Source organism: Tachyglossus aculeatus, chromosome 19, assembly GCF_015852505.1.
Source record: "Tachyglossus aculeatus isolate mTacAcu1 chromosome 19, mTacAcu1.pri, whole genome shotgun sequence".
Taxonomy (NCBI): domain Eukaryota; kingdom Metazoa; phylum Chordata; class Mammalia; order Monotremata; family Tachyglossidae; genus Tachyglossus; species Tachyglossus aculeatus.
The window spans coordinates 28,287,836-28,313,652 of NC_052084.1; the positions used below are offsets into that span (position 1 = coordinate 28,287,836).

At 47.7% G+C, this 25,817-nt stretch overlaps 1 protein-coding gene across 1 annotated transcript; it reads left to right on the top strand.

The window, feature by feature from the left end:
- The first annotated feature begins 414 nt into the window (after positions 1 to 414).
- On the top strand, positions 415 to 25,620 carry TMEM30A (transmembrane protein 30A). Its single transcript, XM_038761423.1, has 7 exons — positions 415 to 668; positions 13,617 to 13,727; positions 16,884 to 16,991; positions 18,613 to 18,700; positions 19,521 to 19,664; positions 20,280 to 20,486; positions 23,202 to 25,620. The coding sequence occupies exons 1-7, from the start codon at positions 417 to 419 to the stop codon at positions 23,393 to 23,395; spliced, it is 1,104 nt and encodes a 367-aa protein (XP_038617351.1). The 5' UTR covers positions 415 to 416; the 3' UTR covers positions 23,396 to 25,620.
- Positions 25,621 to 25,817: the final 197 nt, after the last annotated feature.

Sequence of the window (25,817 nt, forward strand, 5' to 3'; positions counted from 1 at the left end):
TTATTAGTATTGAATGAATGAACGATAGGAAGCCCTTCATAAATGCCATCATCACTATTATCACTGAATGAATGACGGTGAGCGCTTCATAAATGCCATCATTATTATTATTATTATGGAACGAACGATCGTAAGCGCCTCATAAATGCCAGGTAAGCGTTTAATAAAAGCCATCACTATTATTATTATGGAATGAAGGATAGCAAGCGCCTCATAAAGGCCGCCATCATCGTTTTGCTTATGAGTGAACGAAGGAGCGCGGCGGGCCCCGCCCACTTCCGGTCTCGCGCCGGGTCGGAGGGTGGGCCCGCCCGCCCACTTCCGGTCTCGCGGACGGGGCCGGCCCACTTCCGGCGGCGGCTGTGAGGAGAAGGCGGCGGTCGTCGTCGTCGTCGTCGTCGTCGGCCGCCGCCGCCATGCCGTTCGTGGGGAAGGAGGAGGCGGCGGACGGGCCCGGAGGAGGCGGAGGAGGAGGAGGAGGAGGAGGAACCGGCCCCGCCAAGAGCCGCAAGCCGGACAACACGGCCTTCAAGCAGCAGCGCCTGCCCGCCTGGCAGCCCATCCTGACGGCCGGCACCGTGCTGCCCGCCTTCTTCGTCATCGGCCTCATCTTCATCCCCATCGGCATCGGCATCTTCGTCACCTCCAACAACATCCGGCAGATCGAGGTCCGGCCCCGCCCACCCACCGCAGCCCTGATAACCGATCGATCCGTCGATCGATCAGTCGTATTTAGTGAGCTCTTCCTGTGTGAGAAGCGCTGGGCTAAGCGCTTAGCGGGGGCGTGTAGTACGGTGGGCCCGGCGCTGGGCTAAGCGCGCGGGAGGCGGGGGGGGGCGGTCACAAGGGGATGATGACGGCGTCTGTTAATCAATCAATCAATCGTATTTATTGAGCGCTTACTATGTGCAGAGCACTGTACTAAGCGCTTGGGAAGTACAAATTGACAACACATAGAGACAGTCCCTACCCAACAGGGGGCTCACAGTCTAGAAGGGGGAGACAGAGAACAAAACCAAACATACCAACAAAATAAAATAAATAGGATAGATACGTACAAGTAAAATCAATAAATAAATAGAGTAATAAATATGTACAACCATAGTTAAAGCGCTTACTATGTGCCCAGCACTGTGCTAAGCGCTGGGGTGGGGTGACAAGGGGATCATGTGGATGAGGATGGCATTTGGTAAGCGCTTACTATGTGCCCAGTACTGTGCTAAGCGCTGGGGGGGACGGCAAGGGGATCATGTGGATGAGGATGGCATTTGTTAAGCGCTTACTATGTGCCCAGCGCTGGGGAGGTGACAAGGGGATCAGGTGGATGAGGATGGCATTTGGTAAGCGCTTACTATGTGCCCAGCACTGTGCTAAGCGCTGGGGGGGTGACAAGGGGATCATGTGGATGATGATGGTATTGGTTGAGCGCTTACTATGTGCCCACCGCCGGGGAGGTGACATGGGGATCAGGTGGATGAGGATGGCATTTGGTAAGCGCTTACTATGTGCCCAGCACTGTGCTAAGCGCTGGGGAGGTCACAAGGGGATCATGTGGATGAGGATGGCATTTAAGCGCTTACTATGTGCCCAGCACTGTGCTAAGCGCTGGGGGGGACGACAAGGGGATCGTGTGGATGAGGATGGCATTTGTTAAGCGCTTACTATGTGCCCAGCGCCGGGGAGGTGACAAGGGGATCAGGTGAATGAGGATGGCATTTGGTAAGCACTTACTATGTGCCTAGCACTGTGCTAAGCACTGGGGACGACGACAAGGGGATCGTGTTGATGAGGATGGCATTTGGTAAGCGCTTACTATGTGCCCAGCACTGTGCTAAGCGCTGGGGGGGTGACAAGGGGATCATGTGGATGAGGATGGTATTGGTTGAGCGCTTACTATGTGCCCACCGCCGGGGAGGTGACAAGGGGATCAGGTGGATGAGGATGGCATTTGGTAAGCGCTTACTATGTGCCCAGCACTGTGCTAAGCGCTGGGGGGGTCACAAGGGGATCGTGTGGATGAGGATGGCATTTTTTAAGCGCTTACTATGTGCCCAGCGCCGGGGAGGTGACAAGGGGATCAGGTGAATGAGGATGGCATTTGGTAAGCACTTACTATGTGCCTAGCACTGTGCTAAGCACTGGGGATGACGACAAGGGGATCGTGTTGATGAGGATGGCATTTGTTAAGCGCTTACTATGTGCCCAGCGCTGGGGAGGTGACAAGGGGATCAGGTGGATGAGGATGGCATTTGGTAAGCGCTTACTATGTGCCCAGCACTGTGCCAAGCGCTGGAGAGGTCACAAAGGGATCATGTTAATGAGGATGGCATTTGGTAAGCACTTACGATGTGCACAGCGCCAGGGAGGTGACAAGGGGATCGGGTGGATGAGGATGGCACTTGGTAAGTGCTTACTATGTGGCCAGCACTGTGCTAAGCAGTGGGGAGGTCACAAGGGGATCATGTTGATGAGCTTGGCATTTGGTAAGCGCTTACTATATGCCCACCGCTGGGGAAGTGACAAGGGCATCGTGTTGATGAGGATGGCATTTAAGCACTTACTATGTGCCTAGCATTGTGCTAAGCGCTGGGGAGATTACAAGGAGATCAGGTGGATGGTGATGGCATTTGTTAAGCGCTTACTATGTGTCCAGCGCTGTGGAGGTGACAAGGGGATCAGGTGGATGGTGATGGCATCTGTTAAGCGCTTACTATGTGCCCAGCACTGTGCTAAGCACCAGGAAGGTCACAAGGAGATCAGGTGGATGGATTTGTTAAGCGCTTACTATGTGCCCACCGCTGGGGAGGTGACAAGGGGATCATGTTGATGAGGATGATATTTGTTAAGCGCTTACTATGTGCCAAACACTGTGCTAAGCGCTGGGGAGGTCACAAGGGGATGATGATGGCATCTGTTAAGCGCATCCTATGTGCCCAGTGCTGGGGAGGTGACAAGGGGATCATGTTGATGAGGAGGGCATTTGTTAAGCACTTACCATGTGCCCAGTGCTGGGGAGGTGACAAGGGGATCAGGTGGATGATGATGATGGTATTTATTAAGCGCTTACTATGTGCCCAGCGCTGGAGAGGTGACAAGGGGATCATGTTGATGATGATGGTATTTGTTAAGCGCTTACCTATGTGCCCAGCGCTGGAGAGGTGACAAGGGGATCATGTTGATGAGGATAGCATTTGTTTAGCGCTTACTATGTGCCCAGCGCTGGAGAGGTAACAAAGGGATCAGATGGATGAGGATGGCATTTGTTAAGCACTTACTATGTGCCCAGAGCTGGGGAGGTGACAAAGGGATCAGGTGGATGATGATGGCATTTGTTAAGCGCTTACTATGTGCCCAGCGCTGGGGAGGTGACAAGGGGATCAGGTGGATGATGATGGCATTTGTTAAGCGCTTACTATGTGCCCACCGCTGGAGAGGTGACAAGGGGATCATGTTGATGATGATGGTGTTTGTTAAGCACTTACTATGTGCCCACCGCTGGAGAGGTGACAAGGGGATCACGTTGATGATGATGGCATTTGTTAAGCGCTTACTATGTGCCCACTGCTGGGGAAGTGACAAGGGGATCATGTTGATGAGTATGGCATTTATTAAGCGCTTACTATGTGCCCACTGCTGGGGAAGTGACAGGGGGATCATGTTGATGAGTATGGCATTTATTAAGCGCTTACTATGTGCCCACCGCTGGGGAGGTGACAAGGGGATCAGGTGGATGATGATGGCATTTGTTAAGAGCTTACTATGTGCCCAGCGCTGGTGAGGTGACAAGGGGATCATGTTGATGACGATGGCATTTATTAAGCTCTTACTATGTGCCAAGCGCTGTTCTAAGCTCTGGGGAGGTGACAAGGGGATCAGGTTGATGATGATGATGATGATGGCATTTATTAAGCGCTTACTATGTGCAAAGCACTGTTCTAAGCGCAGGGGAGGTGACAAGGGGATCAGGTGGTCCCACGGGGGCCTCACAGCCTTCACTCCCATTTTCCAGATGAGGTCACTGAGGCCCAGAGAATAATAATAATAATAATTGTGGGATTTATTAAGTGCTTGCCAACTTGTACTTCCCAAGTGCTTAGTACCATGCTCTGCACACAGTAAGTGCCCAGTAAATGTGATTGAATGAGTGAATGAATGTGCTAAGCGCCGGGGAGGTTACAGGGTGATCAGGTGGTCCCACTTGGGGGCTCACAGTCTTAATCCCGATTTTACAGATGAGGTAACTGAGGCATCGAGAAGTTAAGTGGCTTGCCCAAGGTCACACAGCTGACAAGTGGCGGAGTCGGGATTCGAACCCACGACCTCTGGACTCCCAAGCCCTCGCTCTTTCCACTGAGCCACACTGCTCTTCGGGATCTCTTCACCTGCCTCAGGGCAGGTAGAGGGGAAAGGAACTAAGTAGAATTACAGGGGGAACCTTTCAAATCCTCAGAATGTAATCGCCTGACTTGGAACCGGTCCAGAATTCCGAGATTAACGTCCTGGTTTTATCGGATAAAGAAACTGGAGACCTCTAGGCGGTGGTGGTTTTTTTTTTTTCCTCTAAGACAACTAGATCAGATTTTACCAGATTGTTAGCTCCTAAGCCTGTTCTAGTTTGAGGAGCAGATCAGTTAATTTGGTAGTACGGCATGGGCTTCAACGAAGCCATGTTGTAAAACTTCCTGTAGTTTGTAAAGCTTTAATTGTTCCCGTATATACCTTAATCCTTCGCCCCAGATTTCAACGCTGAGGAAAGGCTGGATGGCCGTACTTGGAGAACAGCATTGTCTATAATGTGTTAAGGTCACCGAGTGGAGGTTCCGAAGCTACTTGGGTTTACAGAGTGCTTCAAAGATGTGTGCTTTGCAGTTAACCGATCAGCGATAGAGCGATTGATATATGTAGAGCGCTGTACTGAGCGCTCGGGAGAGTACATTACAACAGAGTCGACAGACACGTCCCCTGCCCACAACGAGCTTAGAGTCTAGAGAGCAGGAGCAGTGCGGTGGAAGGAATAGGTATTTATTGAGCGCTTACTGTGTGCAGAGCACTGGACTAAGCGTTTGAGAGGGGGCAATATAACAGTTGGCAGGCGCGCTCACTGACCACAGCAAGCTGACAGTCTAGATAGCAAGAGCAGTGTGATGGAAGGAAGTGGGTTGATGTGACACTTCAAGTGACCAGAATCAATTCTGCTTCTGACAAGAGGATTGTAGCTCTCTTCAGTGGAGGAAATCACAGTTTGGGGACCCTCTGGTGTCCCTAGTGCCACCATGATTTGCCAAGACGCACCGTTATCCTGCTTTATTCCCTGCTTGTCTTTGTTCTTCTAACAAGACGGAGACTGTGTCATTTGTTCACGTATCGACCTCTATTATACATTTAGTAGTTAGGGTTTCTCAAGTCATATCAAGGCTAGAAGTCAATATGGGAGAATATGGGTGCCTCTCTGTAACTGAAGGCAGGCCTTGCTTTGAAAGTGTTTATTCCGGTGTTTATCGATTGTAAACAGTATCACTCACTCTGCCCCTGTTTTGAGGATCGTAATAGAGTTCTTGTCGCCCACGGTTCTGCTAATCATAAAACGGCCCCCCATAATTAGTAATCCAATTGCCATTTCAACTACAATAGCTTACAGGGTGGAGAATCCACTGTTTTCCTTGACTGCATCGAGTCTGCCATTTCCAGTTCTCCACGTGTCACTCAGGTTCCCGCTACCGTGTCCAGGTCCCGTGCCTCACTGAATTTTCCCTGATTCTGTCAGTCAGTCATATTTATTGAGCGCTTACTGTGTGCGGAGCACTGGACTAAGCGCATGGGAGAGTGCAGTACGACAATATAACCGACACATTCCCTGCCCACAAGGAGCGTACGGTTTAGAGGGGGAGACGGGCATTAGCATAAATAAATAAAATGACAGATACGGGCATAAATGCTTTGGGGCTGGGAGGGGGGATGAAGAAAGGGAGCAAGTCAAGGCGGCTCAGAAGGGAGTGGAAGAAAAGGAAAAGGGGACTTGGTCAGGGAAGGCCTCTCGGAGGAGATGTGCTTTTGGTAAGGCTTTGAAGCTGGTGGGGAGAGGAATTAATTGTCTGTCGGATATAAAGAGGGAGGGCGTTCCAGGACAGAGGCAGGACATGGCCAAGAGGTCAGTGGCGAGATGGACGAGATTGAGGTAACGGTGAGAAGGCGGACGTTACAGGAGGAGTCAGTCACGGTGGCCTCCGACTGAAATCGAGCGAACGATTTGTGGCGCGATCAAGGCAAGTGGCCTCCCCGGAAGAGAAAGCGAAGCCGTTCGATCCTTTAGAGCGGGCAGAGTTTGTTGTGTGTAGGGGATATCTGGACTGTGGTGAAGATGAGCCTCAGTGAACCAGTCAGTCAGTGGTATTTATCGACCTACGGTGCGCGCAGCGTATACTTAAACACTCGGGAGGGTATAACGCAGCACAGTTGATAGCCACGTTCCCCGATCACAACCGACTTATATTCTGGAGAATCAGTAGACCGAGTGGGTTGGTGATATGTAATTGAAGCCAAGGACTCACCCCATTTGATTGTAATCCCTTGCTCCTACCAGCTAGGCTTCTGCCAAGCACAGGACTTGCAGGGTCCAAGCTCTAGTGGTTGGTGAAGAGAAGCCGTATTCTTAGTAATCCTTAAGTTTATATCACTTCCTAAGAAAGCGCCTAGGGTTTCTCGAGTGCTTTTCTTTCTACCCAAGTGATTTGCCTAAATATGCTTTTAGTATTCAGTGACCGTCCGATATTCTTTTCTGTGAACCAGTGGGAGTTACTTGTGAGTGGGAGCTTCCAGACTGGCTTCAGGACCCTTTTTGCCCGAGTGCTCCCTCTCGCGTGGCTTCCCCTTTCACCTATTACTCCCCAATTATTCTTCTTTCAAAGCTAACCTGCTGAATGTACCTTTCTTTTGACTCTCCTCCCTACTTTGACCCATTATTCCTCCCCCACGCACATACACAAGAACTTCCTCTTCCTTCAAATCCACCAGACCACAGCATTCATTCAGTCAGTCGTGTTTATTGAGCACTTACTGTATGCTAAAGCATTTTATTAAGCGCTTGGGAGAGTACAGTACAACAACCAACAGACACATTCCCTGCCCACGAGTTCATAGTCCAGAGCATTCCCCATCTTCCAAGATCTGAAAAACCCAACTCCTCCAGGAGACCTTCCCCAATTAAATTCCACCGTTCTAGGGATTGTCGCCCCTTACAGTTACCCTTAATAGCAGTTAAGCATACACTATACCAGTTTACATGCTCCCTCTAGACTAAACTCGAGGGAAGGGAATGTATCTGTTTACTGTTTACCTTCTAGACTGTGAGCCCACTGTTGGGTAGGGACCGTCTCTATATGTTGCCAATTTGTACTTCCCAAGCGCTTAGTACACTGCTCTGCACACAGTAAGTGCTCAATAAATACAATTGAATGAATGAATGAATGTTGTACTTTACTCTCCCAAGGCCTTAGTCCAGTGCTGTGCACACAATAAGTGCTCAATAAATGGACCGACTGACTGACTCCAGTTATTTATTCATTTTTTTTACACGCGCGCCATTTACCCTTTGTTTTCCCTCCTGCTCCAGTGGTTCGTAAATAATTTATGTCACTTCGTCTCCTGCTTTAGATTTTAAATGCCTCGAGGGCAAGGACTGTGTCTTTCATTTGTATTATGTTCTCCCAGGTGTCCTATGCACAGTAGACACTGAGGAAAAATGCTATTGATTTATCGCTTGCTGAACATCTATGTGTTTCATTTTACTTGGGTATCATCCTGGGTCTGGATGGGTGTTTCCACGTGGGTTTCCCTGTATTTTCCTCTCTCGTCTGTCAGAGTGTACCGATGTAATAATAATTGAAGCACATGTGTGCTTATGGAGAGTTGGGGCATTGGCTGTTCACTCGCTGCCAGCCCCCAGCCGTCGTTTCCTCGCTTTCCTTAGTGTCATCTCGTCTGGGGCCGTGGTCCCCTCCTCCGGACACCGAGGTCGCGTTCAGATCTCCCGTCTAAGTTCTTCACTTTCCGCTCAGCCCTGCGCTTCACCCTCCCCCAGTCCCTGCACCCCAGTTACACCACATCCTGCCTCTCTCGCCATGTGGTTGCTGAAGCAGGGTTCGAAACGGGCAAAGGGGTCAGCTCTTGGTTCCCCACCTCTCCTTTCCGCCTCCCCCGAGGACACAGCTGAGGTCGGTTAAGACAGTTCCGTCTAGGTAAGACGAGAGATTTAAGGAAGTGAAAAAATAGGGTGCCTTAACCCCCTCCCCGCCACCCCAGCCAGCTTCCATCATTTCTAAAAAAGACCCTCACAAGCCAAAGGAAGCCCTCGGCAACTGGGAGACGCGATCACTCTTTTGACTTTTATTTCTGTATTTCTCCGTGCCTTTGTTCCCCTTTCACTAGGTGTGTGGGGCAAAGTGATCTCGTCACTTTTATTTTTCTCTTTCATTTTCAAGTTGATGGCTTCTAATTTTCTTCCCAATGCCATTCTCCAAGATTTTGAAGGAATAAAACCAGCTAAGCCCGTAGGTATCTCAAGTCTGAGCGCCTTAAGGTCAGGGAGAGGAAGGAGGTAGGGGTTGCCTGGAGCCTGAGGTGCCAATCCTTGAAGTCCATATTGATGTGAGATTGTCATTGTAAGTAAAAATTCGGATAGCAAAAATGCACTGTTCTGCAAAGTTACAATTTAGCAGCCATATCTTAGTATTGTTTCTCCATGTTATATAATATGTATTACATCGATTATTCATTCAGTCGTATTTATTGAGTGCTTACTGTGTGCAGAGCACTGTACTAAGCGGCTTGGGAAGTGTAAATCGGCAACATATAGAGACGGTCCCTACCCAGCAATGGGCTCACTGTCTAGAAGGGGAAGACAGACAACAAAACAAAACAAAAATATTATATTTTACATTTTATATAATCCTTGGACAACTGGCAAATAGTCACTGTGGACGTCTTATGGGGCAGCCGATAATGCCTTCCCTAATCACGTAGGACTACTTGGGCATTCTAGTTCTTGCCTTCAGAAACACTTAGCAGAAATAGTCTTTCTTCACTCCGATTCAAGGGGCGTCCTACTTTCCGTTCCCTCATGCTTGAATTGTGGTCTTGAAGAACCTCATGTGAAGAAAAACTCAGGACTAAACTTTGATGATGATTATGGTATCTGTTAAGCACTTAATATGTGCCAGGCACAATACTAAGCACTAGGGTGGATACCAACAAATAGGGTTGGGCACAGTCCCTGTCCCATGTGGGACTCACAGTCTCAATCCCCTTTTTACAGATGAGGTAACGGAGGCACAGAGAAGTGAAGTGACTTGTCCAAGATCACACAGCAGATTTGGAGCCAGGCTGCTACTCTGAGAACTGAGTTATCTCGGAAAGGGGCAAGAGGGAAGTGGTTCTTCCCCTGTGTAGTAATGAAGCAGATCTGTTCTTCAAAGCTTATTGATTAAAATCTAAAATCAGTTGAGGAGAATGAATGAGCTGATCTCCGAAGGGAAACCATTCAGTAAGTGAAGCTAAACTTTAGGTCACGTTTGAGGGTCCTTAATAAGGTGACAGCCGAATCAGATTTCTTGAAAGTGACTTGCCCAAGGTCTCACAGCAGTCAAGTGGCAGAGCCAGGATTAGAAACCAGAGGCTGTTCTGATTCCCAGGCCTGTGCTTTATCCACTAGGCCACACCATTTCACTCATTGCCCATCGCCCCTAGAAGCCGGCTGGTCACTCCACGCTTCCTCAGTGTTTTATCCGACGGTACTATAGCAGCCTTAGGGGGAAGTTCCTCTTCCATTTTTCCATTTATAACCTAATCTCTGCGTCTGAGCATCAGAGGCCCCCAACCACTTTTGCATGGTTGTGTAGAAAAGGTGAATAGGAATGCTGTTTTAGGCTTAATTTTCTTAATCTTGCTTCTGAGGGTTTACTTTATTACTCAGCATTTTACCGATCTGCCTGGACAGGTCTTCAATTGATTTTCTTTAGGGCTGGCTTCTAGACAGATGTGGAAGCATGCCAACTGTTTTCACGCAAGCTAAAAAAGTGCACGTTCTCCAAACTTCCTTTCTTCAACCATCTTTCATTGCAGCTTGTTCTGTAGACTGTGAAGATGAGGCAGAAGAAGAAAACTGAATTGGTTGGAAGGCAAAAATCTTGAAACAGACTTTCAAGATTCACAAGTGTTATCCAATAAACCAGTCTATTTAAGCCTTAGTCATCTTTCTTTAGGATTTAGACTTGTAGGGTAGGGTTCTAAACTCTAGCCATGTTCCACTCTGCGTACTATTTGACACTTCTGTACTAAAAATGACTTTAGTGCCACTTTTGCTCTTTCCTAGTGGAAACGGGCTGAGAGAAAACCTAGTTCTATAGGTGGTATTTACGTTCTAATAAATAATGTCTCTATTATTGTGTTGTACTCTCCCAAGCATATAGTACAGTGATCTGTACACAGTAACTGCTCAGTAAATTCAGTTGATTGATTGAGCGCTTACTATGTGCAGAGCACTGTACTAAGCCCGTGGGGGAGTACAGTACAGCAGAAATAGCATAGACGTTCCCTGCCAAATTATAAATCTTCAATCACAGAGATTGCATAAATTAGGCTTTACTGCTATCCGGCAGCAGCGTTCATGTCTGTAATTCTGTTGTACTCTCCCAAGAGCTTAATGCTGCACACAGTGGGCGCTTAGTTGATTAATAATTGGTAATCCATAAGGTCGTAGCTGATGAGCAGTAAAGTAAAGGTGATCCGATGCAACATTTGTTTTTAAATTAATAGAGGGTTCTTTGGGCAGCAAACAGGTTTGGAATGTTACCTGTATTTCCCAAAGCCCCAGTCCCTCTACACTAAAGGCGACCTGCCTCTCCCTGCACACCTTTGACTGCTGGGATCAATTAGCACAACGCTGGAGGCTTTTCTATGGCAAGAACTCCCAGTCCTGGTAGCACAAAGCCCTTTCTCATTCAAAACGTGATGATCTCTCTCTCTGGCTGGCTTTTTGAGTTTAAGGACAAAATGAACACCTTCGTTGAGTCGTGTGGTCCCTATGTAATTTAAGTCATTTGTTTTTGTATCCCCCTAAGGCAGGGATTAGCCGCCACCCCTGGCACGATCAGCAAAGGGGACACAGGATGCCAGTTGGCACTGGCAACCACCCCCAGCCCTCCAGCCTAAGAGCAGGTTCTTCCGTGAGAATCTTTAGGGCTGGGACGTGAAGAGGACGGAGGCTATTTTGACTCTGTGTTGCCAGGTTTCTCATTCTTTAGTCCGAGTCTGGAGGAGGTTAACTGCTCTAAAGGGTTTACTTGGTCCCAAAGCAAAACACTATGAGCAAGCACCGACGTTGGATCATTTCCCAGCACCCACAGATACAGTCTTACCATAAGCCAGGTCATCTTCGAACCAAAGGGTTGCAACTCTCATGGGAAATTTAAAAAAAATCATTGCAGAAGAGGGGTTGTACAGTCCTTTTTGCGGACCACCTAGTAAAAGCATACCTGTCCTCTCAGATTCCCGTCACGGCACTCTGATTCAGCATTTCTTGGCATTCCCCCAAAATGTCACCTACTCCTGCTTTTAGGCTATTTTGGGGTTTGCAGTTGAGACGTCTAAATGAACCACATTTAATCCATATTATTTGGGAAAAAAAGTTTTCAGTACACACTGAAAGATTTGGGGGGAGCTGTGAAAATATATGGCTCTAGCACCTTTCTCTAAAATGCACTTAAATGATGATTCAAAATGAACTAATATCTTGGAGACGTAGTTAGGGGACAGATAGGAAAACTGCAGCTCAGAAGATTTTTCACTTACTGTCAAATTGCGAGTGCCTAGCTGGAAAAAGAAATAGAAAACTGATCTTGTGATTCGCAAGCAAATGTTGAGTTTACCAAACTACCCAGGTGTGATCATTTTTCTTGAATTATTTCAGCACATGGAAGAAAGGGTCTTTTAGAATTCTGCCGTTAGAAATTACCATTCATGTAGAATGCGTGACATCTTGAAGCAGTGTATAATGTAATAGAGTGTGGCTCTTTTCCAGACTTAAATGTTGGGGACTGGGGGTGGGGGAGAATGGGTTAGGGGGTTGGGTGGGGTGGGCCCGTGTCTGGCTGCTGATGGAATCATTTGTCTGCCCACTGAACTTTCATTATTCCATTCATTCATTCATTCAATCGTATTTATTGAGCGCTTACTGTCATTATTAACCCAAGGCCTTCTCCCCCAGCAAATTAGATGTGGGGCTAAGTGAAAGCATATTACAGAAGACCTGGGAATAAAGGCTGGTAAGGGAGAAGAGCATGTTTTCAGGCTTGCTTCCCTCCAAGCTCCAGTCCCGTAATAGTGGCCCAGGGTTTGGGCAAGGTGAGGAGGGTAGGTGGATCCCCGGAGAAATCCCACCCCGGGGGTGTCGAACAATGGGAAGGATGGAGGGTGAGGATTGGGCTGTGCTCTTAGAGCCTCCTGGTCTCACCCAGACTCTCTGCGCTGGGCACTGGAGTTTCGGACGGCTCCTTAGCCACAGCCGAAGCTGGCCACTGTCGACGGACAGGGAGAGTCTCAAGGTGGGGATGAGGGAGTGAAGCCTAGCTTCGCTCTCTGTGTGGGGCAAAACACTGATAGTTTAACAGCAAAGCAGCAGGCCTAGTGGATAAAGCCCAGGCCTGAGAGTCACACGGACCCGGGTTCTAATCGTAGCTTCTCCACTTATCTGCTGGGTGACCTTTGGGCACTTCTCAGGGCCTCAGTTACCTCCTCTGCAAAAATGGGGATTGAAACCGTGAGGCCCATGTGGGACAGGGACCGAGTCCAACCTGATGAATTTGTATCTGCTCCAAATACCACGGAGAAAAAAAAAAGCTGTCACTACTCCTACATCTCCCACATTTTTTTCTGGCTTTTGCACCCCTTGTTTTGGGTTTTGTTTTGGTTTTTTTAATCTTCCCTCACCTCCTACTCTCAAAGGGACCGAGCTCAGGAGTCCATGGAAATCGGGGCCACGTACGTCCAGCCCTCATTAGTGCCGCAGTGTGATTGTGTGGGAGAGACTGGAAAGAAGTGGGGGGGTGAGTGGAGTGGAAAGAGAATTAGAAGCCGATTAGTCGTATCCACCTAAGCGCTTAATAAATGTCTTTTTTTTAAAAAAAGTCTTAATATTTCCTGAGTATAAAATACAGCTAAAGTTTAAGTGAAATGGCATAAGTAATAACCTGAGTATTTGTAAGGTGGGGGGAAACTGGATGAAAAGTGGCCTTCAGCACAAAAATGTAGATTGATGTACTTTATATCTTCAAAGTGCAAGTCATTTGACGCAAGCCTTTCATTTTGCATAAGTATTTAGTGGCCTGTCTATTAGTAAAGTGGAGAAAATGATTTACTCACAAAGATGAGATGGCAGTCACTGTTTCTGCCTTTAGGGACCACATAGACCATTAGACTGTTTTCACTGGGAAGTTTGTTCCAGAAAAGAGAATCAGGAAGATTAGGATTTATTCTGTAGATTCATATTTTTTCATCATTTAGAAAATGTTTCTGTGGATAAATGTTTTCCTCAAGTGGATGGTAATTTTGCTTTTCTTTTTCAGATTGATTACACAGGAACAGAAGCTGATAGTCCCTGTAATAAGTGTTTGTCTTGGAATCAAACAGCATCTTGCATCTGCAACATTAACTTTACCCTGGAACAAGCTTTTGAGGTCTGCCTTTCAAGGAAGTGTGTTACTAAAAAAGCAAAAGATCTTTAAATGTGTCCCTTTTCACAAGCTAGGTCATGAGACTTGGATTTGTGTATTAATAGCTTCCCTTTGAAGACGAGGAGTCGTACATAAAATACCCTTCATAAATCCTAAGCTCCTAGAGGATAGCACACCTCAGGGGTGCATAATTACTATTGAATGATTAATCGGTCCATAGGTGAAAAGCTACTATTGACTTGGAGCCGTTGAAAAAATAGTTTGTAAATTCTGATTTTGGGTCTTCGCTTTGGAGAAAGGTTGCCACTTTTTGGGACTCTCATTTAACTAATAGCTTTGGCCTTTTATCTGCTGTACCCCAAACATTGAGCTCTGATCCAAAGCAGCCCTGCAGTTATTTCTACTTGGCTGCCCTCAGAGTGACCACTTATTTATTCTTGCTATTATGACCTCATTGTTAGTAATGAACCAGTTGTACTTTAAAGAGATGCATTAGGACCTTTGGCTGCAAATAGGGCTTTCTTGCCGGTATTCATTTCCACTTTGAGCCCACCCGCGACTTTATTCATTCTCCAGAGGTAGCATCCCATACCGGGGCTTTCTTTTACTGGTCTCAAATCAGAGCTGAGCTTTCTATTATCACTGTCCATTTTCCCCAAGGAAAGAAAAAGGAGACGCATCAGTTAGTGGTGTTTGAGTGCTTACTATGTGCAGAGCCCTCTGTTAAGTGTTTCTTTACCATTGTGGTTTATACCCACAGCAGCATGACCTACCACAGGCCTGGAAGTCGGAAGTTCCCGGGCTCTAATCCCAGCAATTCCTCCGGGCTCGAGATAACTGAAGCACTAGAAGTTAAGCGACTCGCCTGAGGTCACACAACAGAGAAACAACGGAGCCGGGATTAGAACCCCGGGCCTTCTGACGCCCAGGCCCATGTTCTACCCACTAGGCCGTGCTGCTTCTCTGTTTTTTAGTGTTTTCTGAAAGTTTTAGGTCTACGTACAAATCCCAGGATTGCTGGTACAGTCTCTGTCAAAAACTGGGTTACTCTGTGTGCTAGGAGAAAGTCCCGCCTTCCTCCTCACGCAGCAGATAGCCCTCATCACCACGGGAAATGGTGCAAGCTGGAATCAACATCGTCTTCGATGCTGATTGAGTGTGTTGTGCAGAGCACTGTACTAGGCATGTGGGAACGTGCAGGAGAAGCGAAAAGACCCAGGTCCTTGTCTTTGAAGACTTAGAGCCTAATGGGAGAGACATGCAGTTGACCCAGATTGCAAACGTGGCAGGTAGATGAGTCAGAACTTGGGGTTCAGTGAGAAGAATGGTGCCCAGTCACGTCTCCTCCAGTAGAAAAGTAACCCCATTTCTGTTCGTCGCTATATGGTACTCTCCCAAGTGCTTAGTACAGTGCTTTGCACACAGGAGCGCGATAAATATGATTGAATTGAATGGATAATTGCCGTCCAGGATCTGCCTCGTCAAAGGCCCAGGGAAGGGGAGGCCCTGTTTTCATTCATTCAGTTGTATTTATTGAGCGCTTACTGTGTGCAAAGCACTTGGGAGAGTACAGTAGAACAGTAAACAGGCACAACTCCCTGCCCACAACAAGCTCCCCTGTCTTCTCTCCCTTCTGCGTCATCTGTGACCTTTGAACCTTTGATATTGCCCCAACCCCAGGGCACTTCCATACATATCTTTAAATTATATATTACAAAGGATTTCTCTTAATGTTTGTCTCCCCCTCTCTACTGTGACCTCATTTTGGGCAGGGAGCGTGTCCTCTAATTCCATCGCCTTCTCCCAGATGCTCTACATGTTGTAACTGCTCAGTAAATACCACTGATCGATCGATTGGGAGAGACTGGGTCTATCTTTATTAGTTTTCCCTCCCAATTTCCCTTTTCCCAAGCCACCCATATTTCTGGGGAGTGGCAGAGCCACCTAAATAGTCCGGACAACGAACTCCAGTCTGGGTAAGCCGGGCGGGCTTACGGCGGGAATGAATGCTACACCCACGGAGGCTGAATGAACCACAACCCTGCCTCCTCCTGAGAAGAGTCTGTTTCCCAGGGACAGATTACACTCTTACCCTTGTGGATAGTGCAGCTTTTCAGTCGCTGAGGAATCGAGCTAAGTCGGCTCAGGGCGACTCACAATTGGCAATGCCGGCTGGACAGATGATACCCGTGTCTTAGTGAGGGCATCACAACCCGTGCACGCCCTGCCTTAATTAAAGGGCATACACGAGCAGGCGGGTTTGAAGGCAGAAAAGACATTTGGGAGCACCTCAGTTGTGTGAGCAACTCTAGAGGTAGGCACCGTTCACCCCGAATAGGGAAGGGTTTTGTTAACAGTGCTCTAAAACCGCCCGCTTCATTCTCTCCAGAGGCCCCCCGGAGAGGACTGTGCCTGGCGGCTTTTATCCCGGAAGCCCATAACCAATATAAAGCAAACAACAAATAAAGGAACCATCCAGCCGAGAGGGATCAGGAAGTTCCCATTAGAAAATAACTCCAAACTCGAACGACAGTTAGCAAACATCAGGCCTAAAAGGGATTATGTCCGTGTGCACGCATACTGCAGCGGATTGTCGGTCACATAAGGATCTCACCACCGGTGGCATTACCATTAAATACGAGGAACGACCTTGTCGTGATACATCCATAGCCACAAGCGAGGTCCTGAAATGAACAGCCGTATGGCTCTTCCAGCGGACCGTTGGTCTGCTAATAATTGTGGTATTTGGTAAGCAGTTACTGTGTGCCAAGCGCTGTACTAAGTGCAGGGACAAAAAGTGTCGATCAGGTCGAGACAGTTCCTTGCCCCAGGTGGGGCTTAGAGAGTCTTTTAATGTCACTTAAAATGCTTACAGATCCGAAAATCATTCTGTATACGTATTTATCAGTTTAATGAATTGCCCGGCACTCTGTTGCCCGGGATGAAATTAGCTTGTGACTCAGAAAAAATAAATAAATCCATGTCTTCCTAGAGAATTGAGATCTGGAGAGTGCCTGAAAATTGGCAACTGCTCCTGAAGAACAAGCATTTTGAAAGTTGTACGTAGGTGTGGGGCACGGTGCCAAATGTAATAATAGTTTTTTGTACCGGTTTGATATTTTCCACATTAGTAAAACCTCTTTCGATGTCTTCCTTCAGGGCAATGTGTTTATGTATTACGGATTGTCCAATTTCTATCAAAATCATCGCCGTTACGTGAAATCTCGAGACGATAGCCAACTCAATGGCGACAATAGCTCCTTAACCGTAAGTAAATGCCGCTGAAGGAACAAAGAAGGTGACAGCGTTCAGACAACTTGTCGCTCTTGAGGCTTCTGCCTGATTGCAGGTCTCCAGCAGCCCCAGAGCTCCCGGTTAATGGCCCGGAGAAGGCAGTCTAATGGGAGGACTGGAGACTGATGGATATTGCCACTGGGAGCTGGGCTGGGAGGACTGGGAGGAGGGAGATTGGGGGGTGGGGGGGGTTGTAGAATAGGTCAGAGGGCATCAGTGCAGTTTTTTCAAATGACCCTTCTGCTACAGGCCTATTGGTCACCGTGGCTACCGCTGGCCACTCCTGAAGGCACTTTTTAGTGCAACAGCAGCCAAAAGATGGGTCGTGTATAGGTGGGTGCCCATTTTGGTTTCTCTGGGCTGCCACCTTCCTGGAGCCAGCGTCTCAGGGCCGTGCTCGGACCAGAGAATGGGCTGGGGGGGGGTCCCCAGAGCCTCCCCCTTCTGCCCCTTTGACATCCACAACAGACCAAGGTCTGCTGGCTCGGGAGGGGAGGGGACACCCTCAAGTGGGAAGTCAGAGAGGGCCAGGGGTGGGAGAAGGGTGACAGCAGGCTTGTTTCTCTGTGCCCGTGGCCATGTTTCAGTTCGTCAGTTAGTGGTATTTATTGTGTGCAGGGCACTGTACTAAGCACTTGGGAGAGTTCAGTACGACTTGGTAGACACATTCCCTGCCCAGAAGGAACTTGCAGGGTAGAGGGATCATTCCCTCCCAGCCCGCCAGTTCTGTTCCGGTTAAGCAGAGAAGCGACAGTTACCTGCTGTTCCGGATAGTGGGAGTTTTGCCAGAGAACAAAGAAAACAGAAATGTCTCCCTCAGTGTCACTATTTGATCCTGTTGCAGAATGATTATAAAGGACGTGTCCCCTCCAGAACCGATTAATCGCGGGGAGACTGGACATCGTTACTTTGCCTCAAGGATTGTTTCCTGTAGTCTTATTTTTCATCAGCTGTCTAAAACCTTTTGTGGTTTCTCATAGCGCCGTTGTTGCTAGTCCTCTGGGGCTGTTTGAAATCTTACTTCCTACGTGTTTATATCATGCTTCACAGGGAAGGAGTATACCGTCGAAGCTCCCGTCATTCAAGGGATGACAGAAAGGGGAGTTAGGGTATGAAGAGCATGAAACTGCCGTTTTCTCAGGGCAGTCCGTGACGCTTCTGATAGGAAATACTGCCGAGGTCACTTGCCAAGCGTTTGCCTCTGCCTGTTCAAGCTGAATGTAACGTCGCTGTCCCTCTTGGGTCTGAACAAATCTGAAGTCTCTTAGGACCGTAACACAGCATTACCGTAGGGAGGGCAGCATGCCTGCAGGGAGCAGAGGCCGGGGCGCGTTCTCAAAAACAAAGGGCAACCACAAAATAGTTGTTCACCAAGTCCCCCCACCAGCAGGGAGAAGGAGGTAGTCAGAAGTAAACGGGAGAAAAATCTTACTCTCCCGTCAGCGGGCCGCTTAGAGAATTTGTAAGCTTTACAGATTTTAATCCTTTCAACCGTGGTTGTTAGAAATCAGGGAATCGGCCCAAACCTAGTCCGTCAGACACCGAAGCGACCGGCTATTATTTCACTCCGGGTCCTAACCGACTTTTCTTTCAGAATCCCAGTAAGGAGTGTGAGCCCTATCGCAGGAATGAGGATAAAGCCATTGCTCCTTGCGGAGCTATTGCCAATAGCATGTTTAACGGTACGATATTTTTTTATGCGATTCTTTATGCTGTCAAGTCATTTTCCAGTTTGGGTCATTTAAGGTTTTGATAGTGTGTTATGCAGTAAAAAAGGTGCCACAGTTTTTTTACTATGAAAAGTGATAGTCCCTAGAATGCTACTGTCATTAGAGCGGTAGGTTTGGAATTGTCCTTTTGGACTTTGAGATTTACTTGTTGGGTGATCACTGGACAAAAATATACTAATAATGAACAAAGTTGTTTTTTGGGGGACGGGAGACAGGTCAACCCAAGGAATTGGTTCAGTCGATCAATCAGTCATTTATTGAGCACTAACTGTGTGCAGAGCACTGTATTAAGCTGTCGGGAGAGTACACTATAACAGAGTTAGTAGACACTTTCCCTGCCCACAAGGGAACCTCGAGGTATGTTTTGGGGCCTTTTTATAAAAGCAAATTAAGACATCTAAATGGGAACCTTTTTTTATTTTTGAGTGAAAAATGGGTTTTGTATGCTCCTTCCGCTGCCACCTTTACCCTGATTTGTAAAGTACTTTATCAGGTTTTAAAGGCGTTATCCCCAGCTCCTAAGTCTTGGAAAGTTCTTGGAAGGTCTTAGAGGAGAAGAAAAAGAAAAGCAGAGAGACCGGGTTGTTTCTTTTGGTCGTCAGTCAACGTGTTTTTTTTTTTCTCATGTCAATTTTGCCTGTTTTGTTTTGGTGCTTATATCCAAGGCGCTCCCTGGCAGTTTGTGCCAGTAGCAATCAGGTAAACAGCAGCTTGCCTGTTGTGGGTTCTTAGCCATTAAATAATCACAATTTCTTCATCGTTTCATTTTTAGATACGTTGGAATTGTTCCGCATTGACAATGATACGATGTCTGCCATTCCATTAAAAAACAGAGGTATTGCTTGGTGGACAGATAAAAATGTGAAATTCAGAAATCCTTCTGGAGCAACACATAACCTGTCAGCACTTTTTAAAGGTAAACTCCATAATGATCCAAATAGAAGGTGTGTCTTCCAGAAAAGGTGAAGATCAAAGAGTTTGTCCCACTTTCTAGGGCATTGTAGAATGTTTTCGGCCTTTTTATAGGGTTAGCTCTCTGACATGAACAATAAGTGTAAAGTACGTAGCCTGCGGGCTCTGCAACGGATTGAAAACACTCTATTAAGTTCGGTGGACTTTCCTAGAAACTGAATGCAGAACTTAATCGGCCGGCCGTTGGTCGACTTCTAATAGATAATAATGATGATGGTAATTGTTAAGCGCTTACTATGTACAAAACGCTGTTCTAAGCGCTGGGGAGGTTACAAGGCGATCAGGTTGTCCCACGAGGGGCTCACAGTTTTAATCCCCATTTTACAGATGAGGGAACTGAGGCACAGAGAAGTTAAGTGACTTGCCCAGAGTCACACAGCTGACAGTTGGCAGAGCTGGGATTTGAACCCATGCCCTCCGACTCCAAAGCCCGGGCTCTTTCCACTGAGCCACGCTCCAAACGTGAAATGAGTAGCCTAATTTCTTTGGTGCTCTAAAACAGTTCGGCCGGGAAACGTTGCCTTATGAGTTCCTTGTTTTTAACTGCGTTATTTTTTAGATACAACGAAGCCCGTCAACTGGCCCAAGCCCGTGTACATGCTGGATCGCGATCCTGACAACAACGGGTTTATCAACGAGGACTTTATCGTGTGGATGCGCACGGCGGCCCTGCCCACTTTCCGTAAGCTCTATCGACTGATCGAGAAGAAGAGCGGCTTGCAGCCCACGTTACCTGCGGGCCAGTACTCTCTGAAAGTCACGTACAGTATCCTTTGGTGGTTGCGTTTCGAGAAACGGGGTGGTGGGGCGGGAAGCGGCCTCGTTTCTCAGGATGCAGGTAGTGAGACAGCATTTTCAATGTTTTGTTCATTGATTTTTGTGGTGGTTTTTTAGCGCCTTCTGTGTACCAGGCACTGTATGAAGCACTGGGGTAGATTGAAGATAACCAGGTTAAACACAGTCCCTGTCCCACATAGGGCTCACAGTCTTAATCCCCATTTTAAAGATGAGGTCACCGAGGCCCAGAGAAGCGAAGCGACTTGCCTCAGGTCACACAGCAGACGAGGGACGGAACCGGGCCTCCTCCCAGACCCGTGCTCTGTCCACCAGGCCACGCTGCTTCTCCCGGTAGCATCTTCCAAGGTTAAAAGGGTGTGATAAACACTGTTTTCAGACGGACGTTTGGGAACGGGCTGGGGGAAGAACGGACAGGATCGTCTCTGCGTCAGGGCTCCGTACCGGTTGCCCGGGCAAATGGCGTAAATCCCACTTTGCAAATTAACTCCATCACGTAGTGTCTGTAGGTGAGAGCCGAAGCCAATGAGTCAGTGGAAAAGGACCAGATTTGATGCCAAGACCCACTCTCCCAGTGTACCCAGGGCCATTCTCTGGAGGAAGGCTTAGGATTCCTGGGAAGAGCATTAATTAACTCTCTCCGCAGCAGGGCATCATTGCAGTGGATGAAGAGTTCAAGCTCTTCCCCAGGGGCCCAGCTGGCTACCAAAGAACATGCCTACCTACTGGGAGACTTGGCCTCATTGTCATTCAAAAGCTCCACCGTTTTGCTTTTTAACTATTTAGCATTTTTGATGAGGTTACGTCCATGTGATTTCCCAGGGCCAGTTTAATGAGCCAGTCTGATCATTCCATACCAGGAGGGAGATAAGTTCTCGAGAGAATAGAGTTAAACCAATAAAAAGTCTTGTTATTTCTCATTAATCATCAGAATACCTTTTCTAAAAAAATGAGAAATCATTTCTTTTAAATAGTTAAGTAATTGCATTTGCTCCGTTGGTTCCAAGTGGATTATTAAATCCCAGTCTATAGGGCAAAATAAGGGAACATATTCACAAAAGGGCACAATTCTCAAATCACGAATGTGCAGTTACAAGTGAAGAAAATTTTTTACTTAAAAGCGGTAACCTCGTAGTTGAAAGTTTTATTTTATATATTTAGATATGGTTTTAGGTCATGACATAATGTCATTTTACTTAGAGACAAACAAAGATAAGTGTTCTTCCATCTGATTCTTGTAAAGTGAAGGGGAACTGTATTTTCAATCAATCAGTGGTTTTTATTGAGCACTTACCATGTGCAGAGCACTGTATTAAGCGCTTGAGAGGGTACGTTACAGTAGAGTAGGTAGATGGGATCCCTACCCACAAGGAGGTTTGTGTCTTGAGGGGGAGATGGACATTAAAATAATTTATAGATGGGGAAGTGATAGAGTTTAAGGATTTGTACTTGAGTGCCATGAGGTTGGGTGTGGATTGAATATCAAGTGCTTAAGAGGTACAAATCCAAATTCACAGAGGAAGAAGAAGGGAGGGAGAATAGGATGAGGATATGAAAGGTGAGTCAGGGAAGGCTTCTTGGAGGAGGGGACTGAGTAAGGTTTCAGAGGTGGGAAGCGTGGCGATCCATTGGAAATGTATGAAGCAGGAGAGAGACTTGCCTTTGGAGAAACACAAGTAGATCCTGTCCATTGGTACCCTTCTAGCCGTAAGTTTTCTGAGGAAATCCAGCAAATCAGTGAGGCACTCTTCCCTTTCAGATGCCTATAACGAGTCGTCTCGTAATGAGTCAAGCGTGGCACCCTCAGTCTAAGAGGGAGGGAGCACAGGTGTTTAATCCCCATTTTACAGGTGAGGTAAATGAAGCATAGAGAAGGTAAGTGACTTATCCCAGGTCATACAACAGGCAAGTGGCAGAACCGGAATTAGAACCCATACTTGCCTCTCTGCCAGTTTACCAGGAGGAGCAGTGAGTCTCCCTGGTCTAATTGTTGGGTCAGGAAGACCCACCCTAGTGCAGAGTAAGAACACCGAGAACCTGGATCCTTAAAACACCGTCCATCTCGGCTCCTGAAAAACGCTCACTTTTCCAATAGCCCCTCGTATGTGCTTTAGGAAGGCGAGCCATCCGCTGTATTTATCGAGCGCTCACTCACGCTGTATTGAGAGCTTGGGCGAGTCCGCTAGAGTTAATGGACACCGGCCCTGCCCCGTAGGCGGTAACAGTACAGCAGGGGAGACAGACACTGGAGTAAATTACAGTAGGGGAAATTCCCGAGGATAGAGAAGTACACAAGTGCCGTGGGGTGAGGAGATGGCATGAGCAATTGAGGGCTCGGGTCTCAAGTGTACAAGTGACGCAAAAGGAAGGGAAGGAGGGTGGGAGATTAGTCACGGAAGTCTCCGTGGAGGAGATGGGATTTTTAATAGGGCTTCGAGGATGGGGGATTTGGGGGGGTCTGTTGGATGTGAAGGAGGAGGGAGCCCCCAGGCCGGGGAGAAGAGCAAGAGGTTTTCGGCGAGACAAGGACGAAGCCCAGTGAGTAAGTCCTAGAGGTCATGACCGTGGCGATCAGTGAGTAGGCCAGTTAAATAGGAGCCAGCGGGCTGCGCGAGGAGTCCTCGAATGACGTTTTAATGCGGCGGCGGCTCGCGTTTGAAAAGCGGCCTTCCGATACCCTCCCCAGATTACCCCGTCCATAGTTTCGACGGCCGAAAAAGGATGATCCTGAGTACCGTGTCGTGGATGGGAGGCAAAAATCCATTTTTGGGAATTGCGTACATCACAGTCGGCTCCATCTGCTTCTTCTTGGGCGTGGTGCTGCTCTTCATTCATCACAAATACGGGAACAGAAATAACAGCGCCGACATTCCCAATTGATTTTTCTCTCCTGAAACCAAATCCACTGCATGTGCATCAAGGCCAGTCCCAACCCAACCTAGCTCCCAAACACTAAACGCCCGGGTTGCACGTCATTCCCAAGGCCACGTAGCCTTTTCCTGAAGCCCCGCGGCCCCTGGCTTCCCGTCCTGAGGACGTGACTGGTGAAAATGCGGCAGGGACGTAAACGGACAGCGGCTCCGTCGATCACCTCGACGCCGAGCCTGCCGAGATGGCTTTCTAATGTGGCCCCGTGGTGCATATATAAAACGCCCCCCTCCCTCCCCGGTAATGCATCTGCTGCTTGAGTGTTTGTGCTCCGTCGGTTATAATCTAATCCCTGTCTGGTGTCGTGTACGTAGAAGGTGTGGGAGAAAGAGAGGGGAGCGGAAGGTTTGAGAACCGGACTCGTTAGCCTGTTGGGATTCAGGAGGCCGGGGGAAGGTAGAGAAGGCCCAAGGCTAAATAAACCACTTCCCACCTTTCCTACGTCCCGTTCATAGGCGTTAAGGTCAAGCCCGTTTCTGATTTAAAAAAGGACTCGCCCACTGTCCCGAAGGGCAGAGGCCCGCCAGGAGGTCGGCCCAACGGTAGCTTCCCGGCCAACTGGGAAGGTGAGTCGTTTCCTTTTGGATCCCATTGCGACGGCAGCGGCCTCCAGCTCGCTCCGAATGAGGCGTGACAGCCCCCGAGTACAACCTTCACTGAGAGAAGAGCCGTCTAAACGGGTCGAGAAAGCGAGACCGCTCCAAGTCCTGCCTTAGAGTCCGGGGCCCGTTGCCGCGAGGAAATTCAGTATCATTGCCCGGGCCGGGAGCTTAAAGCCGACGCCTTGTTGGAGAGCGCGTGCCCCAGTTAGGTCCTGGAGCCGGCAAGGTTACAACCCAAGGTCAAAGCCTCCCTTGAGGACGATGACCCGAGTTTGACCCGAAAAGCTAATTTCAGGTCACACTGCGGGTGTGATCTGCAGTTCCATCCCAGTTGCTTGCGTGGGTCTTCCTGGGACCGGAGTTCTTTTGAAAAACAAAACAAAATCAAACACCACAAAAAAATCCCCCGCTCGCTTCTGGGGATTCTAGATTAAGCATCTGATCAAATGGTTAGAGGTAACGGTAGGGATTATCCAATCCAGATAGTCAACATTGAATAAACGGGGGAACGTGCTAGGGAACTTGTACTTGAAACGAATGTAAATTATTCCGCCTGCATGAAAGTGCATGTTTTAAATTGCTTTCAGATTGCTTATGTTTTTGTCGATTGAAATTACCCTCCAATACAGGTCCGGTAATAACACACAAGGTGTCTGTTGAAAATATGTACTTATTGTATGGATATCTTTTAAGTCTCAAATCTGGGTATTGGGTCTAGTTTGTTTAACTAAATTTAACAGTAGGAGGGTTAAAAGTGCCACACGTCTTCTTGCTTCATGTACATACCTGTGTATGTGTGTGTGTGTATAACAGGATGAGACCCTGTGGTGCAAAGGTGACTTTGTTCAGCGGAGAAGATGGCTTGCAAGGGCCCTGAGATGTGATTATCGCAGAGGCGGTCTGTTTTTCTAGGCTTGACGTCATTTGGGGGGCTTCTTTGAGACTCGTTTTAGGAAGGAGAGTTTCATCTCTCAAGCTAGGTGGGGGAATGAGGAGGGAGGAAGGTGGGGTGATCAGGACCCACGGGGTCCTTTTCCAACAGCTCTCCCGGGTGACGAGATTGTCATGGTATCAGGAGTTTGTCGGTTCACCCGGGCTCCACCTCTCCGTGCTTAAATCTGACCTTTGCTGCCTAAAAATGGGGTGACTCTGCAGAGCCTGCACCCCAAAGTAGGGCCGGGGAGAGCTCCCCGCCTTCCAAGTTTTCTGCTGGTCTCTGGTGTACCCAGATGGTTTGTACAACTTGCAAAAGACTCTCATCCAGTATCTCGGATTGTAGAGAGTCCACAAATCCAGTAAACTCATCGTGGGTTAATGTGCAGAAAGCACCTAGAAGCGTGAAAGACTTCCTTTGAAATAGTCAAAGCCGGGAAATGTCACGGAAATGAGAAAGCAGTTTTAAATATTTCAGCAGCAACCTCCTCACGGAGGATCATCTAACCAGTACGAGTCGAGTTGGAATAGAATTTGTTCATTGGGCTAGTGAAAAAACTTCTCTGTACCCTCGGTTATATGAAGAGATTAATTTTTCGTTAGAATCCGTTACAGCTTAATAAAAGTGAACTGGATTTGTTCTGCCGTGGTGATTATGTAAAAGTATTTAGGCTACACTCGGGCAGGGGGATTATGGAAAGAACAAAATGGTTTCAGCTTTAAAGGTAGAACATAGTTCAAAGTCAACCAGATATAATCAGTAAATATTACTTCCGCAATTGAGTGAAATCTGTTCTGTACTATTGTGCTAAATTCCTACAAAGCCTTTCACAAAGAAA